This window comes from Cardiocondyla obscurior, linkage group LG10 (genome assembly GCF_019399895.1).
Source record: "Cardiocondyla obscurior isolate alpha-2009 linkage group LG10, Cobs3.1, whole genome shotgun sequence".
In the NCBI taxonomy this organism is placed as follows: domain Eukaryota; kingdom Metazoa; phylum Arthropoda; class Insecta; order Hymenoptera; family Formicidae; genus Cardiocondyla; species Cardiocondyla obscurior.
Genome location: NC_091873.1, coordinates 7,290,670 through 7,315,147, shown reverse-complemented (window position 1 = coordinate 7,315,147; position 24,478 = coordinate 7,290,670). Strand labels below are relative to the sequence as shown.

The window sequence follows — 24,478 nt, the reverse complement described above, 5'->3', positions numbered from 1 at the left end:
AATAATTTGCTTGATTATCTCACAATAATTTAATTAGGGCGACGTTATTGTACGTGATGAAACGGCAAAGTCCACGATTATTTTAGATAATACAATAGGAATCTAATCAAACGTTCTAGATTGTGAAGAGTGTAATCGTTAGTTATTTATTCGAGGTAATGCTGCGATTTGTCAAGTGCATATATAAATGATCTGTTCTCATTTTCTAGCTGATACGTGGCGATCCCGGCGCAGAATTATACACACGTGATTTTACGTATCGGACGATAAATCGATGGTTCCGACGGCCGATAGTAGTGTCGGCCAGGAAAAAAAGGGATTCACGAGAGATTCGATGGGTACCGATATATAATATTCATAAGCAAACCGTCGTGCCACTGGGTTCGGCGCAGGCGTGTGATCATTGTCGTTTCATTGTGCCATGCCGCTCATATCATATTCTTCGGATACCTGCTGCCCGAAACCAGACAAAAGTATTTCTCCGTTCATTCGTGCGACATAATCAATTTCGCTATGTCAACGAGAACGTCGTCCATATTGTCGCTCGTTTTCTTTCTGCCATTTGTAGTATGTCAAACGCCAATGGACTTGAGTAAGTATCAACTTTTCAAGTATTATAATTTAGAAATATTAATAAGCATGATAAAACGCAATAATAATAATAATTCTTTGATGTGATTAATGTAATAAACCTTTCTTTTTTTTGTTATTTCTTTTTTTTTTTAGTGGTTGTAATAGAGGAATCTGATTCATCTATTTTGGGAATATTAAACGACGCGGTTCCAGAAGCGGAAAGGAATTTTGCTAATGATATGATTACCGTTCACGTTTCTACTGTCACGGTGAATCGCGAAAATGTGGACGCGAGTTTCGAAAAAGGTATTCTTCCGGATACGTTCCTCGAATAAGTTCCTGATGCTAAAAAATATTGTTTGTTTTATCCGACAGTTTGTGCCGTTCTGTATAAAGGAATAAGTATCATATTGGACATGACTTGGACCGGTTGGGATAAACTGCGAAATATCGCGGACGAGAGAGGAATAATATATAAACGTGGTGATTGTAGTATATGTCCATACGTTCAAGCGATTGATGATCTTTTGATTATGAAAAATGCAACGGACGTCGGTTTGATTTTTGAAGACGAAAGAGGTGCGTAAAAAAAGTACCGGCGCGTAGTTATTTATAATACTACATAGATGTACGTTAAATAATTTTAAGTATTATTTTTATTGCATTCTGTATTTTAGAATTAAATCAGAGCCTATATTACCTGATTGGAAATTCGATAATTAGATTGGTAGTCATCGATGAATTAACGGAAAGAACTGTATCAAAAATACGGAGTATGCGACCGTCACCGTCTTATTATGTCATTTATGCTAGTACAGCTAAAATGGAAGAATTATTTAAAACGGTGAGTGTTAAATTTCCGTCAGTTTGTTAGTAATTAATAAATAAATTATTGATGAGATATATTCAAATACATAATCAAATTAAATTTTTTAGGCTATTAGTGGAGGACTCGTCAAGCGAGAGGGTATCTGGAATTTAGTGTTCACAGACAATAATTATCACGAATTTCGATACATCTCCGGTGATCTTCAGTTAAATGTTTCGTTCACCGTTCTTAGCATGAAGACTGACATTTGTTGTCGTTTAATGGGTGACGCGACTTGCAACTGCCCTGCAACTTTTAAGGTTTGTTTTGACATAAAAATTTATAAAAGTATTTTATTAAATAGTTATAATTATAACTTTTTTTTTTACTTAGATATTTCCTCACTATTTCAAACGTTTGATCGGCTTGATCGTAAGTCTAATGAGCGATGTTCAAAGAGCGGGTGTAAGCGTAGCCCCAAAAACAGGTCAATGTGGTAAATCCGTTAATTCTACTACAGCTTCGAATATTACAGCAGAAACATTTAATAAAATTTTAATGACTGTAAGTATTATTGTAAAGTAAAAGTTGTTAAAAGAATTAAGTCCTTTTAAATTATATTATGTTCATTCCGTAAAAGTATTTTTATTTGAAATAGGCAGAAATAATTGTGCCCACGTAATTCTGTTATATTACTATGTTTTAGAGATTGGACAGTAACGATACTTTCGAATATTGGCCGGAAAAGGCGATGATCACTTACAAAGCTGAAATTGACTTACAAGTGGTTAACCGTGGCTTTGTAGATGTGCTCGCAACGTGGACGAGACGTACAAAAATTAAAGAAGCAGACGGGAGGAAAATAGAACCAGCCAGGCGATTCTTCCGGATTGGAACGGCACCAGTAAGAACTACATTTCACTAAAGCTTTTATTTGTTTCGTTGCCCTGTTAAATGAAATTACGTTATATGTTTAGGTAATAAATAATTACGAAATAATTATTTTTAAAGGTCTTTATAACGTTAAGCGTAAATTAAATGCATTGTTAATTTTAACATTTTATTTAATTAAACATTTATTAACCGAATAAATTTAAGAATTAATAATTAATTTTTAAATGGTCATAAGTTAATTAATTTTATTTATTTAAAATCAGTATGATAAAAATTTATTTAATGTTCTAATCTGGAACAGGCAGTTCCATGGTCTGTAGTTAAGAAAGATCCGGTAACAGGCCAAGACATGCGTGACGACGAAGGGAAGGCAATCTGGGAAGGTTACTGTATAGATTTTGTAAAAAAATTATCAGAGGAGATGCAGTTCGATTACGATCTTGTTATCCCTGAAGATGAAGAATTTGGCAAAAAGTTACCTAATGGTGAATGGAGCGGTCTGATAGGTGATCTCGCTAAAGGAGTATGTCTAAGTTTTTCAAAATGTTTTGTTCAAATTTAATTTCTACGAAAGTTTAAAATTTTTTTAATTTTATGTAACTACCAATTCCGCTATTAAAAAATAATTGATTTTAACACCAAATTCGTATTTAATAAATTAAGACTGTAACAAAATTATTTATTTATTAATAGGAAACTGATATTGCCGTAGCGGCATTAACAATGACGTCGGAGCGAGAAGAAGTCATCGATTTTGTTGCACCCTATTTTGAACAGTCCGGTATACTAATCGGTATGTGATTTAAACTTTTTTTTATAAAACACTATATTATATTTTATATAGTGATAATTAAATCTGAAACAGAAAATTTAGTTCGCTTTTATTTTTAAGTAATGAGAAAACCGGTCCGGAAAACGTCTCTATTTAAGTTTATGACGGTGTTAAGACTTGAAGTCTGGCTTAGTATTGTTGGAGCTTTAACTTTGACCGGTATTATGATCTGGATATTAGATAAGTATTCGCCTTACAGTGCAAGAAACAATAAACGACTCTATCCCTATCCTTGTCGGTACGTATCTTAATTTTTACTTCGTATTCTGCCGCACTATATTTATTAATCTAACAATTTAATTTTTATTTCGATCTTTTTTTAATTATATTTAATAAGTAAATTTTACCTTTCAGAGAGTTTACATTAAAGGAAAGCTTTTGGTTCGCATTGACATCTTTCACACCGCAAGGCGGAGGTGAAGCTCCAAAGGCGTTATCAAGTAGAACTTTAGTTGCAGCTTATTGGTTATTTGTTGTACTTATGCTTGCAACTTTTACCGCAAACTTAGCTGCTTTTCTTACTGTGGAAAGAATGCAGGTATATCTCTCTCGTATATCATTTTTATAGGAGATTATTTTGTTTTATTTAAATGGTGGGTAATAATTAATATTTAAAATATTAATTTTTGTAAAAATAATTTTTTAGCATTAATATTAATGTACGTTTTGTTATATAGTCACCTGTGCAATCATTGGAACAGTTGGCAAGACAATCACGAATTAATTATACTGTTTTGGCTAATTCTAGTAGTCATCAGTATTTTATAAATATGAAAAATGCCGAGGATAAGCTTTATACGTACGTAAAACAAATTTTTTTTTTTTTTTTTTTTTTTTTCTATAGACACGTTAAGATGAATATTACAAATTACTTGGTTGCAGAGTATGGAAAGAAATTACATTAAACAGCACGAGCGATCAAGTAGAATATCGTGTTTGGGATTATCCTATAAAAGAACAATACGGTCACATTTTACAAGCCATTACTCAAGTCGGACCGGTAAAGACTACTGAGGATGGTTTCAAAAAGGTAAAAATTTTAAGACTTTACAAGACGCAATAATAAATATTTAATTAAATTGCTCTCGATATTTTTTAGGTGATAGAAAGTGAAAATGCCGAATTCGCGTTTATTCACGATTCCTCGGAGATAAAATATGAAGTAACGAAAAATTGTAATTTAACGGAAGTAGGCGAAGTATTTGCCGAGCAACCGTATGCCATTGCCGTACAACAAGGCAGTCATCTGCAAGAAGAAATAAGCAGAAAGTCTGATCAATTTTTTTTTCTATTGCATTTAATTAATTTATTTTATTTAACTGGAAAATTAATTTGCGATTATCTATATCTGATATAAATATTATTTTTAGGATACTTGATCTGCAAAAAGATAGGTACTTTGAGACATTGGCAGCTAAGTATTGGAATCAAACGTTGAAAGCCCAATGTCCGAATGCCGATGACAATGAGGGAATTACATTAGAGAGTTTGGGTATGTAATTTATATATATATATATATATATATATATATATTAATAAATTTACGTTATATAAATAATTATTAATGTAATAGGAGGTGTATTTATTGCGACTTTATTTGGATTGGCATTGGCAATGATTACTTTGGCCGGCGAAGTTTTATATTATCGCAAACGCGGCGCTTCTCAGAAAGGAAATCAGAACAACAAAAAAACGAACAAAGATAATGACAAGATTATCATGCAGAAAATTGCATCGAAGCTTCAAATGAAGCCTGCGCCTACGGACGCTGCTTTTGGCAAACAACTTGGTCACACGCCGCGTGTTTCACACATTTCTGTCTATCCACGGCATTTCGCTCTTAAAGAGTAAATCGAGTTTTCAAAGACGACCCATTATATTACGGACTCGCAAATAATTTCTGATTAATCTTTATGTGCTTTTTCTTTTTCAATCACTTTTAATATTTAGAATTTATCACAAAGTCAATAAGTAGGATTTAAGGTAAAAATTAATTGCATAATGTTTAGCGGTTTTTGTCGAAAGATATAAATATTCGGACAATTTTTTTAAGAACATTGACAGACAGCAATGAAATAATTTTTTAGTATTTCAGAGTTCTCTATGACTATGTATTTTGGCAAACTATTTTACTGAACGGAAATATTTATAATGGTACGCTCGGTCATTGATCTTCGAATACTTTCACATTATATATAGTTCTGTTTCTTGGCCATAAATATAGCAAAATCAATGACATTTATTTAAGAAACAATTTTATTTTATTTTCAATTTAACTAAATATTTCTAATTAAAATATTAATTGCTATATTTATGTAGAATGAGTTTAATGTAATTTTTGTGGTACACAATGTGAATATAATAGATGATCAAAATGTGTAACATAATTATCAAAAACAACTGATGGTGATTGTAAATTTTACTATTGATAAATGTCTAATTGTTCTATCGTTTTCCATTGATGTAATTGCACATGCTCTATAATCTCGTTATTTTTAGTGGTTCGTAAGCGCTCACGCCGTGTTACGTAAATAAAAGCAAAAGTAGTTTAGGTAATCGACCGATTGTTTCAATCACTACGGCTGGAGCGCGTCACGGTTGATGAGTTTCTCTAACAAAAAAATAAAGGTTTATGCTAGGTTAAAAATATCTACTGCAAGTCAATATAAAGACTTTCACACGAAGACGCGCGATCACTTGATGAGAAAGTGATGCAGATCGTGGTTATTTCATTGCTGTCGAAAATACAAATCTGTTTACGCGTTCTACAGAAAGCGATCGGTGGTCTTTGAAAATGGCTCGCTATAAGGTCAGTAGAAAAAAAACGTTTAGATGAAGAATATAGATTTAATATTATTTAATTAATTGTATTAATCTTTTCTAATTTTAATGAATTTAAATATTACAGATATATCTAACACTATCAGCTCTAATTACTTGTCATGCAAGTGCAAATCATGAATACGAATTTTTAAAAAGTTTCAACTCAAAAGGTTCATCGCGCCCTTGGAATAAGCAGTATATAAATTACGAAAGTGCTCCTTCTGAAGTTGTACCTAATTATAATTTTTATGGATTGAGCAACGATCGAGCTGCAAGCCCGTCTTCGCCCATTACTATTAAAAAGGAACCTATCGAGGAGAAGAACTTGAAAAAGATACCGTTTTATGCGTTTGCCACTAAAGATTCGACGAAATACAAAGAATTGACTCCTGATTTGAGAACTGCCCACTGTCAAGAGATTAAAATGGAATCGTATGGAAAGAGAAACAAATCAAAGAAGGGTGTTACTACTTGTTACAAATGTAAAAATCCAAAAACTAAATCTACGTATGAACGTTGTCTGTACAATAGTTATCCGGAAGAGAGCACGTCCGCTAGCACAAAAGTGGAACGTTACCGAGCGCCTGCTGGTTTCAGATATCGCAGGTAACGATATTAAAATATTATTTAAATGCACATAAAATATTTTTAAATTAAAGTGTCGTAATTATTGCAAAGCAGAAACATAATGATCTAAAATATCTAAACTTTTTTGTACAATTTAATATTAAATTATCCGGTTAACTTTTTACTATTATTACCATTTTTATTATTTTTAATTTACAGATCTAATTACGAAAGAAACAGAAATGATTATGGCAGACCACGAAATCCTTACCGGTTTACCGATGAGTATTTCACTGATGCCACCCGAGACATACCGGCTGCATATGAAAACAAGGGAGAAAAATGCGATAAGATTGTGAGAGATTCTATGGTGTGCATGGTATGCAAAGATGCCAAAACCAATGGCAAATATGAGCAGTGCTCGTACGTAAAGCAGCCACGCGAAAAAGCATACTCTTACGTCCAGTCAAGCTCATTTGGAAAACCCGAAGAGAAAAATGAAAGCGACGAACGTCCCGAATTAACGTCTCATTCCGAAGTTTCTGAAGACGAAGTGTCCGATCGGGAAAAAGATCGTAGCCCGAGTTCCGCAGAATCTCATGAATATTATTATCCTAGCAAGGATTATTCCGAGAGTACTTCGACAGTAGATAAAGAGAGCGAAGTACAAGACGCTCCGTCAGCGGATTGTGAGGAGATAGAGAAGGATTCTAAAACGTGCACGGTGTGTAAGGATCCCAAAGTAGGCGGTACTTACGAGAAGTGCACTTACAATTACCAGCCCAGTGATAAATTATATAAGTACAGTAAATCAAAAACCTTTGGACACCCGGATAAAACCTCGGATTCAATTCGACATTCAAACAAGACGCAAAAATTAGAAAAGTCAAAGAGTTTTGATTATCCCCAAAGTTCCGATTCTACGCACGATTATTTAGGTAATTATGAATTATAAGTTATAACTTTTAATTAATAGTTAAAAAACTACGTTTTTTTTTTAATTAAAAGATTATTTATCTTTCGGTTTACTTTTTTATTTTAGATAAATCAGAATCTACTTATCCACGATCCGATAAAATCGTAGATACTGAAGCTCCGAATGGTTCCGATGATACGTCTCACGATTCACACGACTACAGCAGCGATTACTCGAATCCTGAAAAAACAAGTGATTATCAATTTCCATTGCATAATAATGATCGTGGATTTTACGAAGGCCAAAAGACACAGTCTTCAAAACCAGTTTCGGAATATTATTCCGAAAATGTTAACGATAATAATTGTAAAACGGTTGAAAAGGATTCAATGACGTGCAAGGTTTGCAAGGATCCAGAAACGGGCAACGATTTTGAACAGTGCTCGTACTCGTATAAGCCCAAAGATAAGCTTTATTCTTATAGTAAATCGAGCTCGTTTGGATCCAATCCGGAGAATGATAAATCCGAGACAGTATCTCACAAAGATGAACTCCCATTGGACAGTTCCGAGACTACGAAGAAGTCTTACGATGAATACGTTCCGGGGCAAGTTTATGAAGCTTCGACAGCGGACGAAACAAAATCCACAGATGATACGGAAGGGAAAAAAGTAGTGGACGTTGGATATTTGGATACTGTGAAAAAGAAGGCCGAGATCGAGGAGTTGATGCAAAAATTTCGGAAAGAAGACCGTTCGAAATGTAAAAAAATCATGCGCGACAAAATGACGTGCTACCAATGCACCGACGACGAAGGTTTTCAAAAAGAGGAATGCGCATTTGTCACCGGACACGAACCTGATAAAGATCAGCTCGTGTTTCATGAAACGAAGGAATTTCAAGTTGATGCCCCACCGCAAAATATTCGCGAGTCCAAACCTACGAATTCTAGAAAAACGAAGGTAGTGGAGTCTTTAGAACCTAGCACGTCCGCAAGTAAAAACTCTTACGCTAAACTGGAGAAGCCGGATAACGATTATCCCGATGAAGCGTCGCATGCAGCGGAGGAAACGAAAGAAGCCGAGCCGTATGATTACACATCAGAAACGAGATCTAAATATGACAAGGTCCTTAGATTAACTCTTCCAGCATATATGTTTTCTACTTCGGAACACGAAGCAGCGTTTGATGAAATCGTGGCTTCCAGCCACGATCAACGCTAAGTTAGGCCTTTGGCACTATCACTGCTTCTTTTTATGTTACGTATCCAGTTATCTTTTACCTTTAAATTAAAATCTGCTCTGTACGAAATATTCTATTCGAATGTTTCTATTGTACTTGAGAATATTAGCATTATATCTCTGTTATTTAATCTAGCGTTTAGAATTTACTTGAATTTATATTTATAATTAAAAATAATTCTTGTCGATGCAACGTAATAATTCATATAATTTATATAACTACAGCTGCGTTGTTGCATCATGAATTTAATTAATTGTTAATTTATATTTTATTTTCAAGATACGTCAGGATTATTTGTGAAATCTATAAGAGCTCTGTGAAAAGAAATTATGGACGACGAAGGAAATGAAAGCCAATCAGCAATTTCAAATTAGCTCACGCCTTGTTCACACACACCACACACCTATGAAAACAGTTTTACACGTATGGACATTTTTAATATATATAAAGTACAATAATCCTTGTGTGAGTCATTGAGATTGAGGCGGAATGAGATCATTCGACATATTTGACTGATGATATCGTCACAATAATAGGAAATCCGTTGTCTCGTATATATCAAGATCTTAAAATAAACCCGAGCTATTTTGGCGAGCAGCCGCGGACAGCTAGCGAAAGACGGTCGGACGGCGTGCGGACCAGCGCGAGAGCAAGGCAATGCGACGATCAAATCGGTAAAGATGTAAAACAGCGGAGTCACATCGTCAAGCTCTTGCGTGCCAGTCCGTAAAGTCACGACGGGGTCTGAGCACCGAGCGAATCGAAGCATTCGAAGCGACGGCCTGTAGTAGCTGCGAGCGCGCGTTAGTGTCAGCATCGCTGCTACTCGTATCTTTTTTAATATCCGCCTTCTCCTCCGACTTTTGAAATCCCAAAAGTAGTATAGAGAACCGGTTTCTCTCTCTCTCCCTCCCACCTGATTAGTGAATAGCGGCGTAAGCCAGCGTACGAAATCGACAGTCAAGTGAATTACAAAATTATCCTGGATATGAACTCTTCGACACTCGTCGGGTAAGATATTGCTATTTATTTCGACCTGCGAACCCATCGTTGAAGCGTGTGCGGAGACTTGAAACCTTCTTTTTTATTATATTCCACGTTAAAAATAAAATATTTAATTGTGATACTTTACTCCGAGTACGAATAAATGTTAGAAAAGAGAGAAGGCGAGATATCGGCAAAGAGTGTTCGCGGAAAAAAATCCCAGATAAAAAAAAAAATAAATTATTGATAAGTATTGGATAAATATTAAAATATTAGCCGGCTTTTACGAGCACTGTTAAGTTCAAGCTTAATCTAGTGATAGTCCAACGAAATTACTCTTAATTAATGAAGCGACTGGAATTATAATTTGAGCCTTGCGATTAAATCACTATTACTGTATTAAAAATTGTAAATTATTTTGTATAACGTAATTATTAACGTAATAATTAATGTTTACGTTTTGTCGACACACGCATACACGCAAAAATCGAAAGAAAGAAACAGATCTCGTGGAACCAGGAGAGATGGAACTCGTTTTTCGATGGTCTGCATCGGATTGAGCGTCGCAAGGCCAATTCGGCCTTGCCGTGCCGTGTTCCAAGGAGGACATATATTTCACCATCAAGAAACGAGTGATTCTCGTACGAAAAGATCTGACTTGAAGTGCAGCGTTATCGCGAGTCGGCGCATTTTTTCCGCCCAGTCAGGATTAATGTATCACGTACTACTTTTAGCGCACGTTTCATTTAAAAAGTTACTTTCATTTACGGTCAAGAAATTACTTTAACAATTAGCTGTATAAATATTTACAACATTTTACTTGTGCGTCAACATTAATATTTTAACTTCTGAAGACCGAAATTGTGTGTGTCTTCTTTTTTTTTTTTTAAATTTTTTATTTGCTTGTGGAATAATTAAATATTTATCCCATATTTATCGCGATGTTGGATATCCTAAAAATAAGATGATTGGAAGTGTTTTAATATGCGAGGCTCAACTGCGCAAGCCTGCCCGTGCTAAAATTATTCTCGCTCCCTGTATCTACCTAAATACGCTTCTACTTAGCGTGGCTCATTGGCTGGGTTTCGAGCGTCACGGTGTAGCCGCCTTCGGCATGACCGATTTGATTTACCATGACCGAAACTTTTCCACGAAACTCCAAGCAAACTTTCCGTACTTTGTGTCAACTATCTGTAAAAAAAAAAAAAATGAGCACGAAAAATTATTCGCGATTAAACTAGTCTCTTTTAAAAAGACTGTTACAAGCGATATAATCTGCGAAAAATGTTTTTACTTAATAGAACGATAAGTTGTTGAGATCCCATAAAAATCACGTCGGCTAAAATAAAAAAAAAAAATAAAAAAAAGAAAGAAATGTGTAATAACAGTATTAGTCGGCATGATAGAAAAGATATGATTGGTACATACTGCGAGTATAATTTTATTCAGGTCAGAGTAGCGTAGAAAAAGTTGGCAAATGCTTCCACGAGAAGCTCGGTCTTTTTCAACGAAGCATCTGCGAATTTACTGAAATTGCGAGTCACGTGCGTAATGGTTGTGCCAAGATAAAAACGCTTGCGCTTCGACACAATATTAGACCCGGCTCCAAAATTCTATTATTAAAATTTTCAGCTTCTATTCGTTGCTAGGGACGAGTTTTACACGAGCCCATGCGAATTATATATATCTGCATACGTTGTATGTACCTAAAAATTAATTAATCAATTAATTGATAATTCTCGTTCACATTTCATATATCGAATTTACATTTTTGTTTCTCGACATTTGTATTAAATTGTCAATCGTCATGACCTATTTACACAATTACAAGCATACCTTTCGATTGCATTACGAGTCTAGTTGCGTCTAAGTTGCGAGTATATCCAGTTGCCGTATCCTTTTAAAGAGCTATTTGACCGTGTTATCCTAAAAGACATTTTAATCAGCTTTTATTGCAGTTGCACGTAGTTTAAATTGACTGAAATAATTAATATGAACGACTTATAAAAAGTAAAGTTAATTAATTGGTTAGAATATTTTCACATTTGTTAAAAACGCAATTTTTACTATTATTATGTAAATTAATAATTTTGTAAAATAATTGAAAATTTGTATGTATAAAAGTCTCAACCTCGATCGCTTCTTATCTCGCGCAAGCTGACTCTTATCGCTAGCCTGATCGTCTCAATTTGTCGGTGACGATTGACTCCCATCTCTACCTTAAAATTCCGTCGGCGAAAGTGGCGTCGTGTTTTAGGATTTTCTCGAAACTAAATTCGCCGCGTAAGAAATTTAAATTTCGTTTAGATCGAGAAAATCTCGAACGAGGCGCCGCTATCGCCGGCAGCGACTCGAGACCACGCCTTTTTTGTAATGGGAGCTACTTTTTATCAAAATGGCTACGGAGTTGGCGGGAATGGGGCTCTGATGCTCTCTAACCGTACTCCATCTTATCTTTCCTAAATCCTTGTTACTTTTCGAACGTTTGCGGAGTCTCGACACCGAGGAATTGACGAGCACTTGAGTTATTTTAAGTAGATGTACTTCAGTGATAAGAGCACTACCACTTACGATTGGAAGAGAGTAAGCTAATTATTTTTTTCGTATTTAAGAACGTAATAAATATATTACGAGAAAACGAGATATTTTATTTTACGTATAAATTTTGTGAAGAGGCAGGAAAGATTTTAGTTATTAAAATCTAAGATAGCTGCTTATACTTAGTTATATTATTAGTTATATTATTTAAGTTATATTATATAAGATATACTTAGTTAAGTAACAATTATTGCTTTAATCAGATTAATAAATAAAATTAATTTAATGCTTACAGAAATCCGAATGTCATGGTCGCTGGTATGTACATACACATCGTACTATTTTACAATGGATGCAGATAAAATTATATCGTTAGGTATATTATCTGTAACATTTTTTTAGGGCCTCCCCCACCACCACCTCCTCCTCCTCCAGTATCTGGTCAGTTACCTGCAATGAGGATAAATACTGTTGAGGTAAAAATTAATTAACTGCATTAGATAGTTCACTTATCAATAATCCTACAAAAGAATTTTTTTTTTTTATGAAATTTAAATTAAATTATTACATTTATTTAAAATACTTTGCTCTAAAAATTTAATTACATTGTTGTTATTAATTATTTAATTTTTGGCATTATGGCATATAGAACACGACAGCAAAGAGGCCGCAAGGAATTAGCAACGATGCTTATGAACCACCGCTAGCCATCCAAAATGCCATGCTAACGAAAGATAAGAAACCCTTCACCTATACTCCAGGTATGGGTGGCAAGCTCGATCTTTCGCAGATTCGTAGTCCACGAATGGCTAGAAGAGTCGCGAAAAATGCAAACGACGAGGGTATCGAGGGACCGCCAAAATCTGCCCTCGAGCCAAAGCAATCGCCCACAGCTTCACCCGCAGCAAATCTTTTCGTTCCTCAGGTTGCGGTACCTGTCTTTCCAGCCAACGCACCACCTCCGCCTGTTAGAATGTCACAATCTCCTTCAATCAATAGAACATTATCGAACGGTAATATTTTTAAATTAGTATAAAAAATTATTTTAATTGAAATTGTAATAGTTATATTAAACGTTTGAATATGATTATCTATATCTTAGATAAGGCAACTGAACCACCAAGAAACATTACGAAAGTGGATGCAAAAATAGCACCGATTACCATCACGTCGAGTCAGCCGAGCACTCCTGAAAGTCCGAGTACACCGACCCAAGTTACTTTAGTTAAAGCTCCCACACCTTGGATGCAAAATAAAAATAAGCCTCAGGAAGAATTGCCTGAGTGGGCTAAACGTACGAGTATTAATAAATCAGTTGGCAGTGATTCGGAAGAGCCAGGCTCTCCGGTTTACGTTCAAATTCAGCCATCGTCCCCGCAAGCCGTACAAACGAAACAAAAGCAATATTCGACTCCGCAGTGCCAACAAATTAAACCGCAACAATTACCTCAACAGCCGCAACAGCAAAGACGGAATCCTGATTCCGTAATATCGCAACAACCTAATTTGCAATCGCATGAACGCGTCGTACCCATCCGAGTATGTATATTACATTACGAATACTTACTTCCATTCGTTGTCTTGATGTTATGATAATTTTCAGATTGAAGATAGACCATCGGTATTTGATACGAAGCGTGAATCTGGTCATCATCAGTTCAAGCAGCCGCCAACTCTGCATCATCAACAACGATGGGGTCAAGTGCCCGCACAGTATGCACCGGAGAATCAGGCGCAGAATCAAAGACCATCTCAGATTCATGTTACATCTCCATCTCGGACAGAACAACCAGCTGGAACGACTTATATCATCCCTCTTGTAGTGGAAGGTAGTGAAAAGACAACGACGTCGTCAAATATGGAAAATAATACTAAACCTGTAAAAGGAATAAGAGTGTAAGTTTAATATTAAATTAAATAGATTTATTTGCATGCGCGTGAAGAGTGAGAAAAATTAATATGCATTTAAAAGTAGATGATTAATAACAAATAATTTTAAATAAGTTATTTTAAAAAAGTTTTAACAAATTTATAATTTATTTATAACGTTTGTTGGTTTATTTATTAATGAATGAAATTTTTGGACAGTGTGCAACAACGAAGTCCCGATCTTGTTCAACAAAACGAACCTGGTCCGATTCAATCACGATCATTTCGTGTCCTCCAAAAGATTACGGACACGGATGAATGTAACGATGTTGGTTCAGACCAAATACGTAGAATGGAATTAAGTGAAGATGAAAAAATACTCATGAATAAATTTAAAGAACAAGGTAAAATAATATTATTTATATTCGTAACGATTGTGGTAATCATCAATATAACGTTAAATTATTTTGTAAGGGACTTTAAAAGGATTAATTATTTAATTTTGTGTACGATTTACATTAAAAAAGCTTGCGAATATAACATAATTTTTATAATACGTTATACAGTTGATCACGAGACTTATCTGCATCAAGAAAAAGATCCGCGATATCGTGGTGCAGCAATACCTTCACGAGCTTTTCGTTTTTTACAAAATATGACAGAGTCGAATGACGCCTCAGTTTGTGCCGGTAAGATTATATTTTGTATAAAAAATTATATTATAATGTTTTGTTTTTCAAATTAATCGATTCTGATGTCTGAATAAAAATCAAAAGTAATGAATTTAAATAATAACGATTTTATATGTTACAGTGCCACAAAATGTACAAAATGTTGCAAATAAAAGGCAAAATAGAAATTCTAAGTCGTTTGGTAAGTGTACAACTGTTATCACAAATAATTAAATTGATTGAAATAATTAAAATGTAATCAAGACATACGGTACGGTTTGACAGTTATAAATTAGTATTAATTTTTTTTTTTGTAACAAATTTTTTACGGATGCAAGTTTGACTTTACGATAATTTCTGTACAGAAGAGACACAGGCAAATTTGCCGCCTAGTGAACAACAAGTACAAGAACCGAAGAAATACACGGGTAGTGCAATTCCTTCCCGATCCTTCAGGATATTACAAGCGATGACGGCAGCAGAGAATAATGGTAAATATGCTAAATTAAAATATTTATTTAATATTTTTCCAAGTTATTTTGCTTATCAAATTTTTTTTTTTTTTTTTTTTTTAAATATTAAAATTATTTCTTAATTAATTTCTTTCTTATTATATTTTTATTCATTTTTACGTGTAGAAGATTTAAAATTCCATTTTTTAAAACCCTTTTACATTATATTTAACATATAATTATTACAAATAATTAATTTTTGTATGACGTACATATTATTTATTTATAAATTAATGTAGAAGCTTATTTATCTGTGTACATTAATATATTGTAATAAGTGCTTTATATTCTAATTACTACTTCATTGACATAACATACGTCACATTGCTCGAGTTTCCCAATCCTGTGTTCACAGGAATAATAAGAATTTTTTAATTACTGATATATATTCATTATACATATACATATACACGTACCACGCACGCACGCACACACATACGTACACACGTACGCACGCACGCACAAACGCCCGCATTCTCATATAGCAGTGAAACTAAGTAAAATGTTACACAGATTAATACCTGACAAACTGCTAAATAATAATATGTGATAAGTACAGCAACTATCTTTTATAGCAATTTTTTTTTTAAGAATTCCTAAAGATAAAATTTAAGTTAGGTAATCAAACATAAAACCTACTGTATAAATTTACTATGTTTAATTCGTTATTCTTTAAATTAAATATCTATGGGTGCATATAAATCGATCGTGGAAACTTCTACAGTGTTGAATTTTTTTTAGAGTCAGAGAAGAGGAAAGACAAAAAGGGAAAAGAGCATATAAAACTAAAAATCATGTTTAATTAATTTTTTGGGGTATTTATATTATTATTTTGGTATGTTTTATGCAACATTAAAACCTCGTTTGGTCTTTCTCAAAATCAAATATATTAAATTTGTCATATAATAATTAATTAATTTATTACAACATTCAATAATTAAAATTCGTAATATTTAATGTTTTCCTTTGAACACAGGATAATTAAATTTTCTTATTTTCTTAGCTGAATAATTTTGCTTTAATCCGTATTAATATACCAATTATACCGAAGTAAAGTTGACCAAATGTATGACATAATATAAGGAAAAGGGGAAAACAAAATATAATTAAAAGCGCAGTTAAAACGACGTTAGACGTACTTTCGATCTAGCAACCTTTTTATTTAAGTCGATCCGATAAATCAATGGAACACATAACACGACGTACGATTAAAAGAAAGAAAATCAGGAAAATCAGAAAAAAGTGAAGACACGCACGGCTCTGTCTTACGTTTTGTGTAAAAAAAAAATTTAACTTTTTTCTGAATGGATTGTGCTGTTTGTTGTAGCCACACAAGAAAATCGTCAAGCAGATTACACCTGTCGAACAGAGAATAACTTACCAGGCAATCAGCAAGATGCATTCTTCTCTCCTCGACCCGTTTCCTTCTGGTCGCATTCCAAAGGTTGGTGGGGCTATTATCCCGTGCCATATAATGCTCCATCCAATAAGTTCGCGAACGAAGCGGACGAGCACTCCTTTCCTTACCTACGATGTCCAGACGAAAACTCGTGCGTTGGATATGAATATTTTTATCCAGTTTATAACGAGAATCTTACGGACGCGGCGCAGACAAAAGTCACGGATCAAGAAAGCTTATCAGATCCATACGGTTACGTTGCCGTATTTTATCCTGAAACAGGTCACAATGATGATCGAGCGAACATTGGTACAAATATATTACCAAATAATTGCAATAACATTTATAATCCCTGCACGGCTATTAATTTATCATCTGCACAGAACGATAAACATTTTGTACAAGACGGTATGGTCGCTGAATCAAGAAACATCTTACCCAACGAGATTAATCACTTGGATGCGCAATCGAATGGATCATGCAATTCTAAAAATGCTCACGAGAGTTGTAACAGTGACACAAATGGTCGTACGACTGCGATGAACATAATCGATGAGGAAAACACCACGTCAAATAAACCCAACGAGACTATAATTTTTAATGACATCGAGAAGTCTAAAAAAACACTCGGTTTGCATATCAATGTACCTAATTACACGTATATAGACACCAGTGATTCTAGCGATTCCAGCGACTCTAGCGACTCTAGCGATTCTATCTCCGATAACGAGCACTTTTCGCACACTCGCCAAAAATATTGTAATGACACCACTTCCGATAACACATCGTCTAACAGCGATTCAGAATCATACGAGGGTTATTCGATGAATTTAAATTCTTATGAGGAACTGAATCCGTGTGCAGTTTCTTTCGGTAAGAACGATTCCGCTGTTCATTCAGAATGTTCAATTAATGTTGATAATGCTGACAACTTAAGTAAAAATTTGCAAAACGATTTTGAAAATAGTAACGACAAGATATTTCCAGAAAAGAATCGCACCGATTGTCTGAACGATGAGAACTTGACGACAGACCACAATAATTCTCAGCAGCTGAATATAATTGACGAGGATACGGATCGATTGAGTTTCGTAAGTCCTTGTGAGAATAAAAAGAAAATTGATGAACAAAATGAAACGTCTCTCGAGATGATCAATGATTCACTAGACGATACGGAAGCTACAATCAGTGTGAGCTTGCCTCTAAAATTTAAATTTTCAGTGTCCGAGGATAATGAGGATATAACTACCGTTACGGTCGGCAATAGTGAAATAAAGGCGGAAAAAACCTTTCACGGATATTCCGTGAAAAACGATGAAAACGACGTTTGCGTCAATTACCACATTGGCAACGACACCAGCGTAAATTTTACCGTGAAGAGGCATGTGTCAGATACGACGTCCACAACGCAAACGAGTGCGAGAGACAAAGTGACAGTCGAAACAACGATACCACACGTAGATTTTACTTTTAAAAGAGATTCAACGAGCGTCGGCGAAACTAGTTGCAAAAAGCTGGACGTGAAGCCAGAATTTTCTGTTACAAAAATTACAGAGTGTCATAAAGTCAGTTTAAACGAAACATTGAAGAATGACGATGATTCTAAATCGACAATGGCTTCGCGAGACACGCCAGTAAAAGATGAAGATTATATTCAAACGGAATCAGATAATTCCGAGCATATCGATGTCGAGGAAACAATCGCTATATCGAAACTCGTCACGTCCGAACCTTCGACGCAGAATTTTGAAACGCTTCAAGTTCCGGCGATCGACGTAAATGAAACAAATCCGAACTGTTGCGCAAGTGCGAATAAAAATGATGATCAATGTGTGCACTCAGAACTCTATCAGACGCAGTCGGACATGAAATACCTGCTCAATGTTCAAGACTCTGGCGAAAATACCGATGACGAGGATAGCGGAGTTACTTCTGATATAAGTCGGATGATATCAGAGATCGACACGGAGTGTCGCGAGATCGATACAGATTCCGAGTATACCGCTTCGAAAAAGCAGAAAAAGTATCAACGAACGCAAACGCACTCGCGACTTTTTCGACTTCTAAACGACGACTCTAATTTGCCTGATTGCACCGGCGTAGATTCCGGCTCGAGAAAAGAATATCTCAGTTTGCCACTTAAAACAAACGCATTTAATTACGACGACAGTTATTGTTCTAATTATTCCAGTGGCCTAACGTCTCCCGATTATTCGCCAGTTCACGAGCAGTCTTGCCGAAGATTTCACGACGCGGCAATGAACGGAAATGCCGTAAGCTTGCCGGACATTAAGCTCCACCAACCGGAACAGATTCCCTCGAAAGATAATTCGTATTTTCTCACTTGGAAGAATACGAAATTACCTAATCTACAAGAGCAAGACGTTATACCTTCCTTAGCTTTCAAGATTCTCAACAGTAAGACGCCTCTTTGGACCTACAAGGTGAACGTATTGTGCCCGAGAATCAAGAGTACGAAAAGTGTGCCGCAGGCCTTGTTGGCACGGCAAATCGACGAAAACTAACGATTTGTCGTGGTAATATCCTCCTATCCTGTCATCCTTGTACGAAACCAATTATTGCTGATGGCCCTAGGGTAGAGACCATTTGCCGCTGCGAGCAACCGCTCTCCACGATCCACGGGACATATTTTTTTCTCAATTCTCTTCGCAAGACAGGGCTAAGTATGCCCAAGGCGCTCTACGGGCTACGTGATTTTTTTTTCTATCGGTACATATCGTTTCCATATATTCGTGTATCATTCTTGATTTTTTTTTTTTTTTCCTTATTTCCCACTTTCCTTTCTTTTCTTTTTTAATTTTTTTTAGTTTTATATCTATATTTGTAACGTATGGTGATCAATAATCCTATTTTTAACACTTTTTTTTTTTCAAATATCCATTCTAATATACGCAGATTAAAAATAATTAGTGATGGATGCGCGCGTAAAATGCATTTTTTAATTTCTCTCTCACGATTTTCTCATTCTGCGTATGGTTACGTATTTATTTCAGAGATGTAAATTTATAGGCGGGAAGAAAACCGAAGGAAACGTAAAAAGTGTTAAGAATACGGAAAATTAACTGTAAATTTTGTTTTCTGTATTTCTTATCGCTAATTTGAGTGTAGACGCTTATAATCTTTTCCCTTATTTTTCTTCTCTCTTCCTCGTTTTTATTGCGTTCCCCAAAAGCCTTATTTGTTAAATACCAATGCTTGTTTGCTTTTATGCATGTTGTGACTAATATTTATTAAGAAACACGAAGTTAAGATTATTAATATCCGAGATACATTCGAGAAACATATTTGAAAATAAATAAAATTATTTCACAATTTTAATTAAGCTTACGTATATTAAATGCATTAACTTTTAATTGTTTAATACTGAATTTTATATAAATGCATAAAACGAAGAAATTATAAGGGAAAGGAAAAGTGGCAAATAAGACATCATATAAACTCACTCATTCGTTCACACACGTACACATAAAGAAACACAAATACATACAATGCACATCTAATTTTACAACGGAGTATATATAATTTATATGTATAGATTTTTTTAATTTTTGTTTTTTTTTTCTTCGTACGATGATGTAAAAATTGTTCACGAAAAATATAATTCTTTATTTTTCAGGTCCTGATACAAGTGATTACTAAGGATTGATGAAATTCTGCTTGGACAGAGTCGGATTATTTAGTGCGCTTTTTTTTTTTTCTATTTTGTTTAAAATAATCCATAACTTACGTCGCCGCTTCCCGATCCATCGACGAAAAATTAATCAAAGGCCTCCTTTAATGCAAGCTACAAAATCGTTAATAAATTATTTGACTTTTAATATCGAATGCTTGCGTTAAATGGGATTTTGTCCCATGTAACTTTTCCAACTATGAAAATGTTGGATCTTGTTTTTAATTGTTATTATACATATAAGGATGTTGAATACTTGCATTCTACGTATTTATCTTTAAACAATAATTTAAATTCGCTTTCGAATTTTTAATTAACTATAATAAGTATTTATTTCTAAGATTTTTTAATTAATTTCTTAAGAAAAAAAAAAAAAACTTGAACAGTCTTATTAAGTAATTGATTGTTTATATGTCACATTTACATATTATTATATTACGTGAGCACAAACATGTGGTTTCTTGGTTTAAAATAAATGGATCGTTATAGAAATTGTAATAACTCTTTTTAAAAATATTAATCATAATTAAAAATTTATATGTAAACGTATATAAATACACATATATATATATATATATATATATATATATATATATATATATATATATATATATAATATATATATAATCATATTGTTACCTGACTTAATCACTCGAGATTAAACCAATGATGTTGTCTTAAGTCCCTAATTAGATTAAAACTAAAATATAAATTAATAATAGATGTGTAATATATATACCTTATAAAGTAATGTATATTCGTTTATGATGCATAACGTATGCTATAATTGTCCAAAGGGTTACTACCCAAACTGATTCAATTAAACACAAAGCACGACTATCCATAATACCAATTCTCCAATGAAACGGGAAAATTTGGTAACACATTTCATGGCCTACATATAGCAATAGTGCATTCATGCCTAAATACATATATGTTTTTAGTTTATCTTAAAAAAAAAAAAAAATACACTTTAATGTGCTTTTACTCACCAGGAATTCTAAAAGGCCCGCCTCGCCAAACTTTGATAACGTCAATCAGGATGTAACAGACCGAAAAAAATGCCAGAGCAAGGGAAGTTGAAATAAATACGAATGACAGAGACCTACGTAATTAAATTAATTTACAAAGAAATTACAGTTAAAATAATTATTCTTTTATAATTTTATATTAAAATATATTTAAAAATATGCAAATTAATAAATAGTAATACTAGATTACGTTTATACTTTACCACAAACTTTTATTAACAGGTATAATGTTGCTGAAATGAAAACCGCAACTTAAACAAAAATAAAATAATGCCCACAAAAGCCATCTGATAATGCGTTCCTTCCAATTTTTATACAACATTAAAATAAGGCCAGCATGCACCCCAAGATACACTTGAAATATCGATGTAAGACATCCTAAAAAAAATATTTTAATATTTATCACGCAGTTCTAACTTAAATTAAATTAATTATGATAATAATGTAACACCTAAAATTCCTTCGGGATCAAAAGGGCCAGATCCATAAACAGAATTGATTGGTGGATTTTGATAAATGTGATTTACGGTCAGTATAATTTTATCAATATATCCAGCCGCGCCTCCAGTGCAATTAAAATATTTACCGTCTTCATGTATCCCGCCTGGTCCAAGATATCCGCTGAAGTACGCGTAAGTTGCACAATGCAGAATTAAAGAGATAAAATTTAAAGCATAAAGATCTATGTACTTACGTAGGACACCCAGGAACCGGAAGACCAAACGTTAGAACGCTATGTGCAACTACTAGGATGAGCACTACGATTAAATGTGGCAAAAGCCATAGTATATTTTGAAATTGACGTGTCACGTAAACTACTGAAGGGCTCTATAAATGCATGAAGAAATTATATTATTAATCTCTTTTAAAAAATTTATAAAAATACTCAATATTTTTTTACCTCAACAGGTTTTGATTGTGGGACTGGAAAGCAGAGATACATTAAACTAACAATTAAATACGCAATTCCGAACCGTTGTAGAACTCCAAATATACGTATATTTTCTAATTGTGCGTTTGTTCCCAAAGTATTTAACGCAATTCCAATAAGAAATAGAAGAAGACTTCTCTGCAAAAAAAAAAAAAAAAGAAAAAAAATATATATAAATTAAAATATGTTCTATTTTAAAATTAAATTAAATTATTTATTGTAATTACCTTAAAAATGGAATAGCTGATTTGACGTTTGGAAAATCCACGTTTTAATTGCACCGATAAAGCTATGGGAATGCAAACACCCATAATCCATATAAAACAAGGAAACACCATATCTCCCAGTAATATGTCGTCCCAAGTTGAATGTCCTAATATAGAATAACTGCCGGAGCCGTCATTAACAAAGATCATTAAAAGGACACTGAACCTGTAACATATAAGCAAATGTATTAATATTATAAGAAACTTAAAGAAATAATGTTTTCTAAATAAAAAAGAAAAAAAAAAAATTTATATTTATTTTACCTATACATTTGTTAATAATATCGTTATTAAAATACTCTCATGCTTTTTGAGAATCATTTAACGATATAATGCATACCCTCTGAATGCGTCGATAGCTTTAACACGACGTTTTGCTGAATTGTTTGATTCATTTTCGACTCTTCTTAAACATTGTTTTTTAAAAGTGTACCATAAAGATCTTCCAATAGATATACCACACAAGACGGATATAATTATTCCCAAAATAATGAAGAGTTCTATAAATATATTATAAAAATCTTTTAGCGCATATAAAGTTATATACATTTTTATTTTACAGTTCATTAAATCTTTAATATCTAAATTAATTAATTTAATTAATTATTATAATTTTACAATACTCCTTTTGATAATATTATCGGTAATAACACGAAACGTGACATCAATCTTGCCAGATATTAAATTTAATAAATAAATAACTTGATAAAGCTGGTAATATAAGATACGGCTTATCAAATCGATACATTATACGTTCATATTGTGTAATTCCAAAAGCGTAAGAATATTTCGAAACGTACCTGTGTATGGATATGTTGAATTCCTCACAGTTCTGAAATCACAAGTATTGTTTCGCACCAGTAACTGGTATAAACCATACTGCCCGAGATTTGGAGACAAATCGCAAACGATATTACTAAAATAATAAATTTGAGAGACATTAAAATAAGATATTACAATAAGTGTGGACGATAGATTTATGAAATAAATTTAATTTATACATTTATACATTTAATTTATACACGATTATAATTATACACGATTCTAATTTAATTTCTGGAAACAATTAATGTTAATAAATTTACCTTGTAGATTTGGCTGATACATATTCGTTGGTTCCATTGTTGCTCAATACTCTCCATTTTATTGCATTAATCGTATTAAATGTCAAACTACTATTACTCGAAATCTGCGCTATTCGTTTATATGGGCACTAAAAAATATAAAGAAATTTAGAAAGATTAATACAGATACTTTTTAAATCATATATAAATTACTGAAAAGAAGGTGATGTTAATTATAATTAAATTAATATTATTTATTATATTTATGACATTATGTACGTTAGATTTTAATAACTGTGCATATTATAATCGTACTTACTGACGAGCAATCTGTAGACAACGAATAGAGCCACTTATTAAAATTTTCTTCGTCGGATATTATATTAACACATGCTTCGTCAAACTTTAAATCATCGTAAGAGCAATTAAATACATTCTTTGCTGACATCTTTATAAAGATTGCAATTTAATAATGTGTATTATTAATTGGCAGATGTATAATATGTTTAAATAATTATTGCATATTAATCTTGTGCATAAAATTTTTCCTGCGTTATCTGTGCCTGTTTCTTTACATCACTCTCTCTCTCTCTCTCTCTCATCTACTCTCATTCTTAGATCTCGGATAAATGTTATCACTTAAAAAAAAAATCTTTTGAGACCGATAAAAGATAGATCCGCACGGCGCAAGTAGCGATACCATACTGAAACAATAAAATAGGTTAGGCTCTCTTAGTATTGCAAAAAGAAAAAGAAAAAAAAAAAAGAAAAAAGTGAAAGTAAAGACCTACATATTCGTCGCACACGTCGTTACATCTGAGTGGGTATACACAAACAGCATACATTTTTATTAATGTTCAACGTCTA

The 24,478-nt window shown here is 33.4% G+C and overlaps 4 protein-coding genes and 1 long non-coding RNA gene across 9 annotated transcripts; 3 read left to right on the top strand and 2 right to left on the bottom strand.

Annotated features, from left to right (window-relative positions):
- Positions 1 to 429: 429 nt before the first annotated feature.
- Positions 430 to 5,840, top strand: Ir8a (Ionotropic receptor 8a). 2 transcript variants are annotated; one of them, XR_011546263.1, is made up of 17 exons: positions 483 to 592; positions 727 to 879; positions 949 to 1,152; positions 1,251 to 1,417; positions 1,510 to 1,701; positions 1,775 to 1,945; positions 2,088 to 2,285; positions 2,577 to 2,798; positions 2,969 to 3,068; positions 3,168 to 3,345; positions 3,462 to 3,645; positions 3,785 to 3,906; positions 3,990 to 4,137; positions 4,207 to 4,376; positions 4,478 to 4,599; positions 4,681 to 5,261; positions 5,607 to 5,840. XR_011546263.1 is itself a non-coding variant. In XM_070662320.1 (16 exons), the coding sequence occupies exons 1-16, from the start codon at positions 514 to 516 to the stop codon at positions 4,956 to 4,958; spliced, it is 2,688 nt and encodes an 895-aa protein (XP_070518421.1). In that variant the 5' UTR covers positions 430 to 513; the 3' UTR covers positions 4,959 to 5,840. The 2 variants fall into 2 exon arrangements, 1 of the variants encoding a protein (XP_070518421.1); XM_070662320.1 differs by having other exon boundaries at positions 430 to 592; positions 4,681 to 5,840.
- Positions 5,831 to 9,066, top strand: LOC139105955 (hepatoma-derived growth factor-related protein 2). 2 transcript variants are annotated; one of them, XM_070662327.1, is made up of 5 exons: positions 5,831 to 5,916; positions 6,016 to 6,536; positions 6,717 to 7,435; positions 7,540 to 8,540; positions 8,935 to 9,066. In XM_070662327.1, the coding sequence occupies exons 1-5, from the start codon at positions 5,902 to 5,904 to the stop codon at positions 8,953 to 8,955; spliced, it is 2,277 nt and encodes a 758-aa protein (XP_070518428.1). In that variant the 5' UTR covers positions 5,831 to 5,901; the 3' UTR covers positions 8,956 to 9,066. The 2 variants fall into 2 exon arrangements, with proteins under 2 accessions (XP_070518428.1, XP_070518427.1); XM_070662326.1 differs by lacking the exon at positions 8,935 to 9,066 and having other exon boundaries at positions 7,540 to 8,795.
- Positions 8,948 to 20,811, top strand: LOC139105947 (putative mediator of RNA polymerase II transcription subunit 26). Of its 3 annotated transcripts, XM_070662312.1 has the most exons (13): positions 8,949 to 9,666; positions 12,473 to 12,495; positions 12,580 to 12,653; positions 12,827 to 13,190; positions 13,280 to 13,716; positions 13,781 to 14,073; positions 14,266 to 14,450; positions 14,613 to 14,735; positions 14,860 to 14,919; positions 15,083 to 15,208; positions 16,557 to 17,501; positions 17,616 to 19,358; positions 20,266 to 20,811. In XM_070662312.1, the coding sequence occupies exons 1-12, from the start codon at positions 9,644 to 9,646 to the stop codon at positions 19,151 to 19,153; spliced, it is 4,191 nt and encodes a 1,396-aa protein (XP_070518413.1). In that variant the 5' UTR covers positions 8,949 to 9,643; the 3' UTR covers positions 19,154 to 19,358; positions 20,266 to 20,811. The 3 variants fall into 3 exon arrangements, with proteins under 3 accessions (XP_070518411.1, XP_070518413.1, XP_070518412.1); XM_070662310.1 differs by having other exon boundaries at positions 8,948 to 9,666; positions 16,557 to 19,358; XM_070662311.1 differs by lacking the exon at positions 8,949 to 9,666 and adding an exon at positions 11,340 to 12,222 and having other exon boundaries at positions 16,557 to 19,358.
- Positions 10,512 to 11,854, bottom strand: LOC139105982 (uncharacterized). The gene is made up of 5 exons (XR_011546268.1): positions 11,771 to 11,854; positions 11,476 to 11,565; positions 11,068 to 11,345; positions 10,934 to 10,978; positions 10,512 to 10,830 (listed from the first exon to the last, which is right to left on the bottom strand). It is a non-coding gene; the product is annotated as an uncharacterized lncRNA (long non-coding RNA).
- On the bottom strand, positions 20,322 to 24,404 carry LOC139105956 (heparan-alpha-glucosaminide N-acetyltransferase). The gene is made up of 12 exons (XM_070662328.1): positions 23,931 to 24,404; positions 23,633 to 23,760; positions 23,348 to 23,463; positions 22,888 to 23,047; positions 22,509 to 22,713; positions 22,252 to 22,419; positions 22,045 to 22,178; positions 21,802 to 21,971; positions 21,554 to 21,728; positions 21,312 to 21,424; positions 21,059 to 21,241; positions 20,322 to 20,433 (listed from the first exon to the last, which is right to left on the bottom strand). The coding sequence occupies exons 1-11, from the start codon at positions 24,057 to 24,059 to the stop codon at positions 21,060 to 21,062; spliced, it is 1,680 nt and encodes a 559-aa protein (XP_070518429.1). The 5' UTR covers positions 24,060 to 24,404; the 3' UTR covers positions 20,322 to 20,433; position 21,059.
- Positions 24,405 to 24,478: the final 74 nt, after the last annotated feature.

Excerpts from the sequence above, each read along its gene's own strand:
- Ir8a (XM_070662320.1), top strand. The coding sequence starts at position 514 with ATGTCAACGAGAACGTCGTCCATATTGTCGCTCGTTTTCTTTCTGCCA. Across the intron at positions 1,153-1,250 it reads GATTTTTGAAGACGAAAGAG|AATTAAATCAGAGCCTATAT; the intron begins GTGCGTAAAAAA and ends TCTGTATTTTAG. Across the intron at positions 4,377-4,477 it reads CAAGAAGAAATAAGCAGAAA|GATACTTGATCTGCAAAAAG; the intron begins GTCTGATCAATT and ends TATTATTTTTAG.
- LOC139105955 (XM_070662326.1), top strand. Across the intron at positions 6,537-6,716 it reads GCTGGTTTCAGATATCGCAG|ATCTAATTACGAAAGAAACA; the intron begins GTAACGATATTA and ends TTTAATTTACAG. Across the intron at positions 7,436-7,539 it reads TTCTACGCACGATTATTTAG|ATAAATCAGAATCTACTTAT; the intron begins GTAATTATGAAT and ends TTTTTATTTTAG.
- LOC139105947 (XM_070662310.1), top strand. The coding sequence starts at position 9,644 with ATGAACTCTTCGACACTCGTCGG. Across the intron at positions 9,667-12,472 it reads AACTCTTCGACACTCGTCGG|AAATCCGAATGTCATGGTCG; the intron begins GTAAGATATTGC and ends TAATGCTTACAG. Across the intron at positions 13,717-13,780 it reads AACGCGTCGTACCCATCCGA|ATTGAAGATAGACCATCGGT; the intron begins GTATGTATATTA and ends GATAATTTTCAG.
- LOC139105956 (XM_070662328.1), bottom strand. The coding sequence starts at position 24,059 with ATGTCAGCAAAGAATGTATTTAATTGCTCTTACGATGATTTAAAGTTT. Across the intron at positions 23,464-23,632 it reads GTATCAGCCAAATCTACAAG|TAATATCGTTTGCGATTTGT; the intron begins GTAAATTTATTA and ends TTATTATTTTAG. Across the intron at positions 21,729-21,801 it reads TGATCCCGAAGGAATTTTAG|GATGTCTTACATCGATATTT; the intron begins GTGTTACATTAT and ends TATTTTTTTTAG.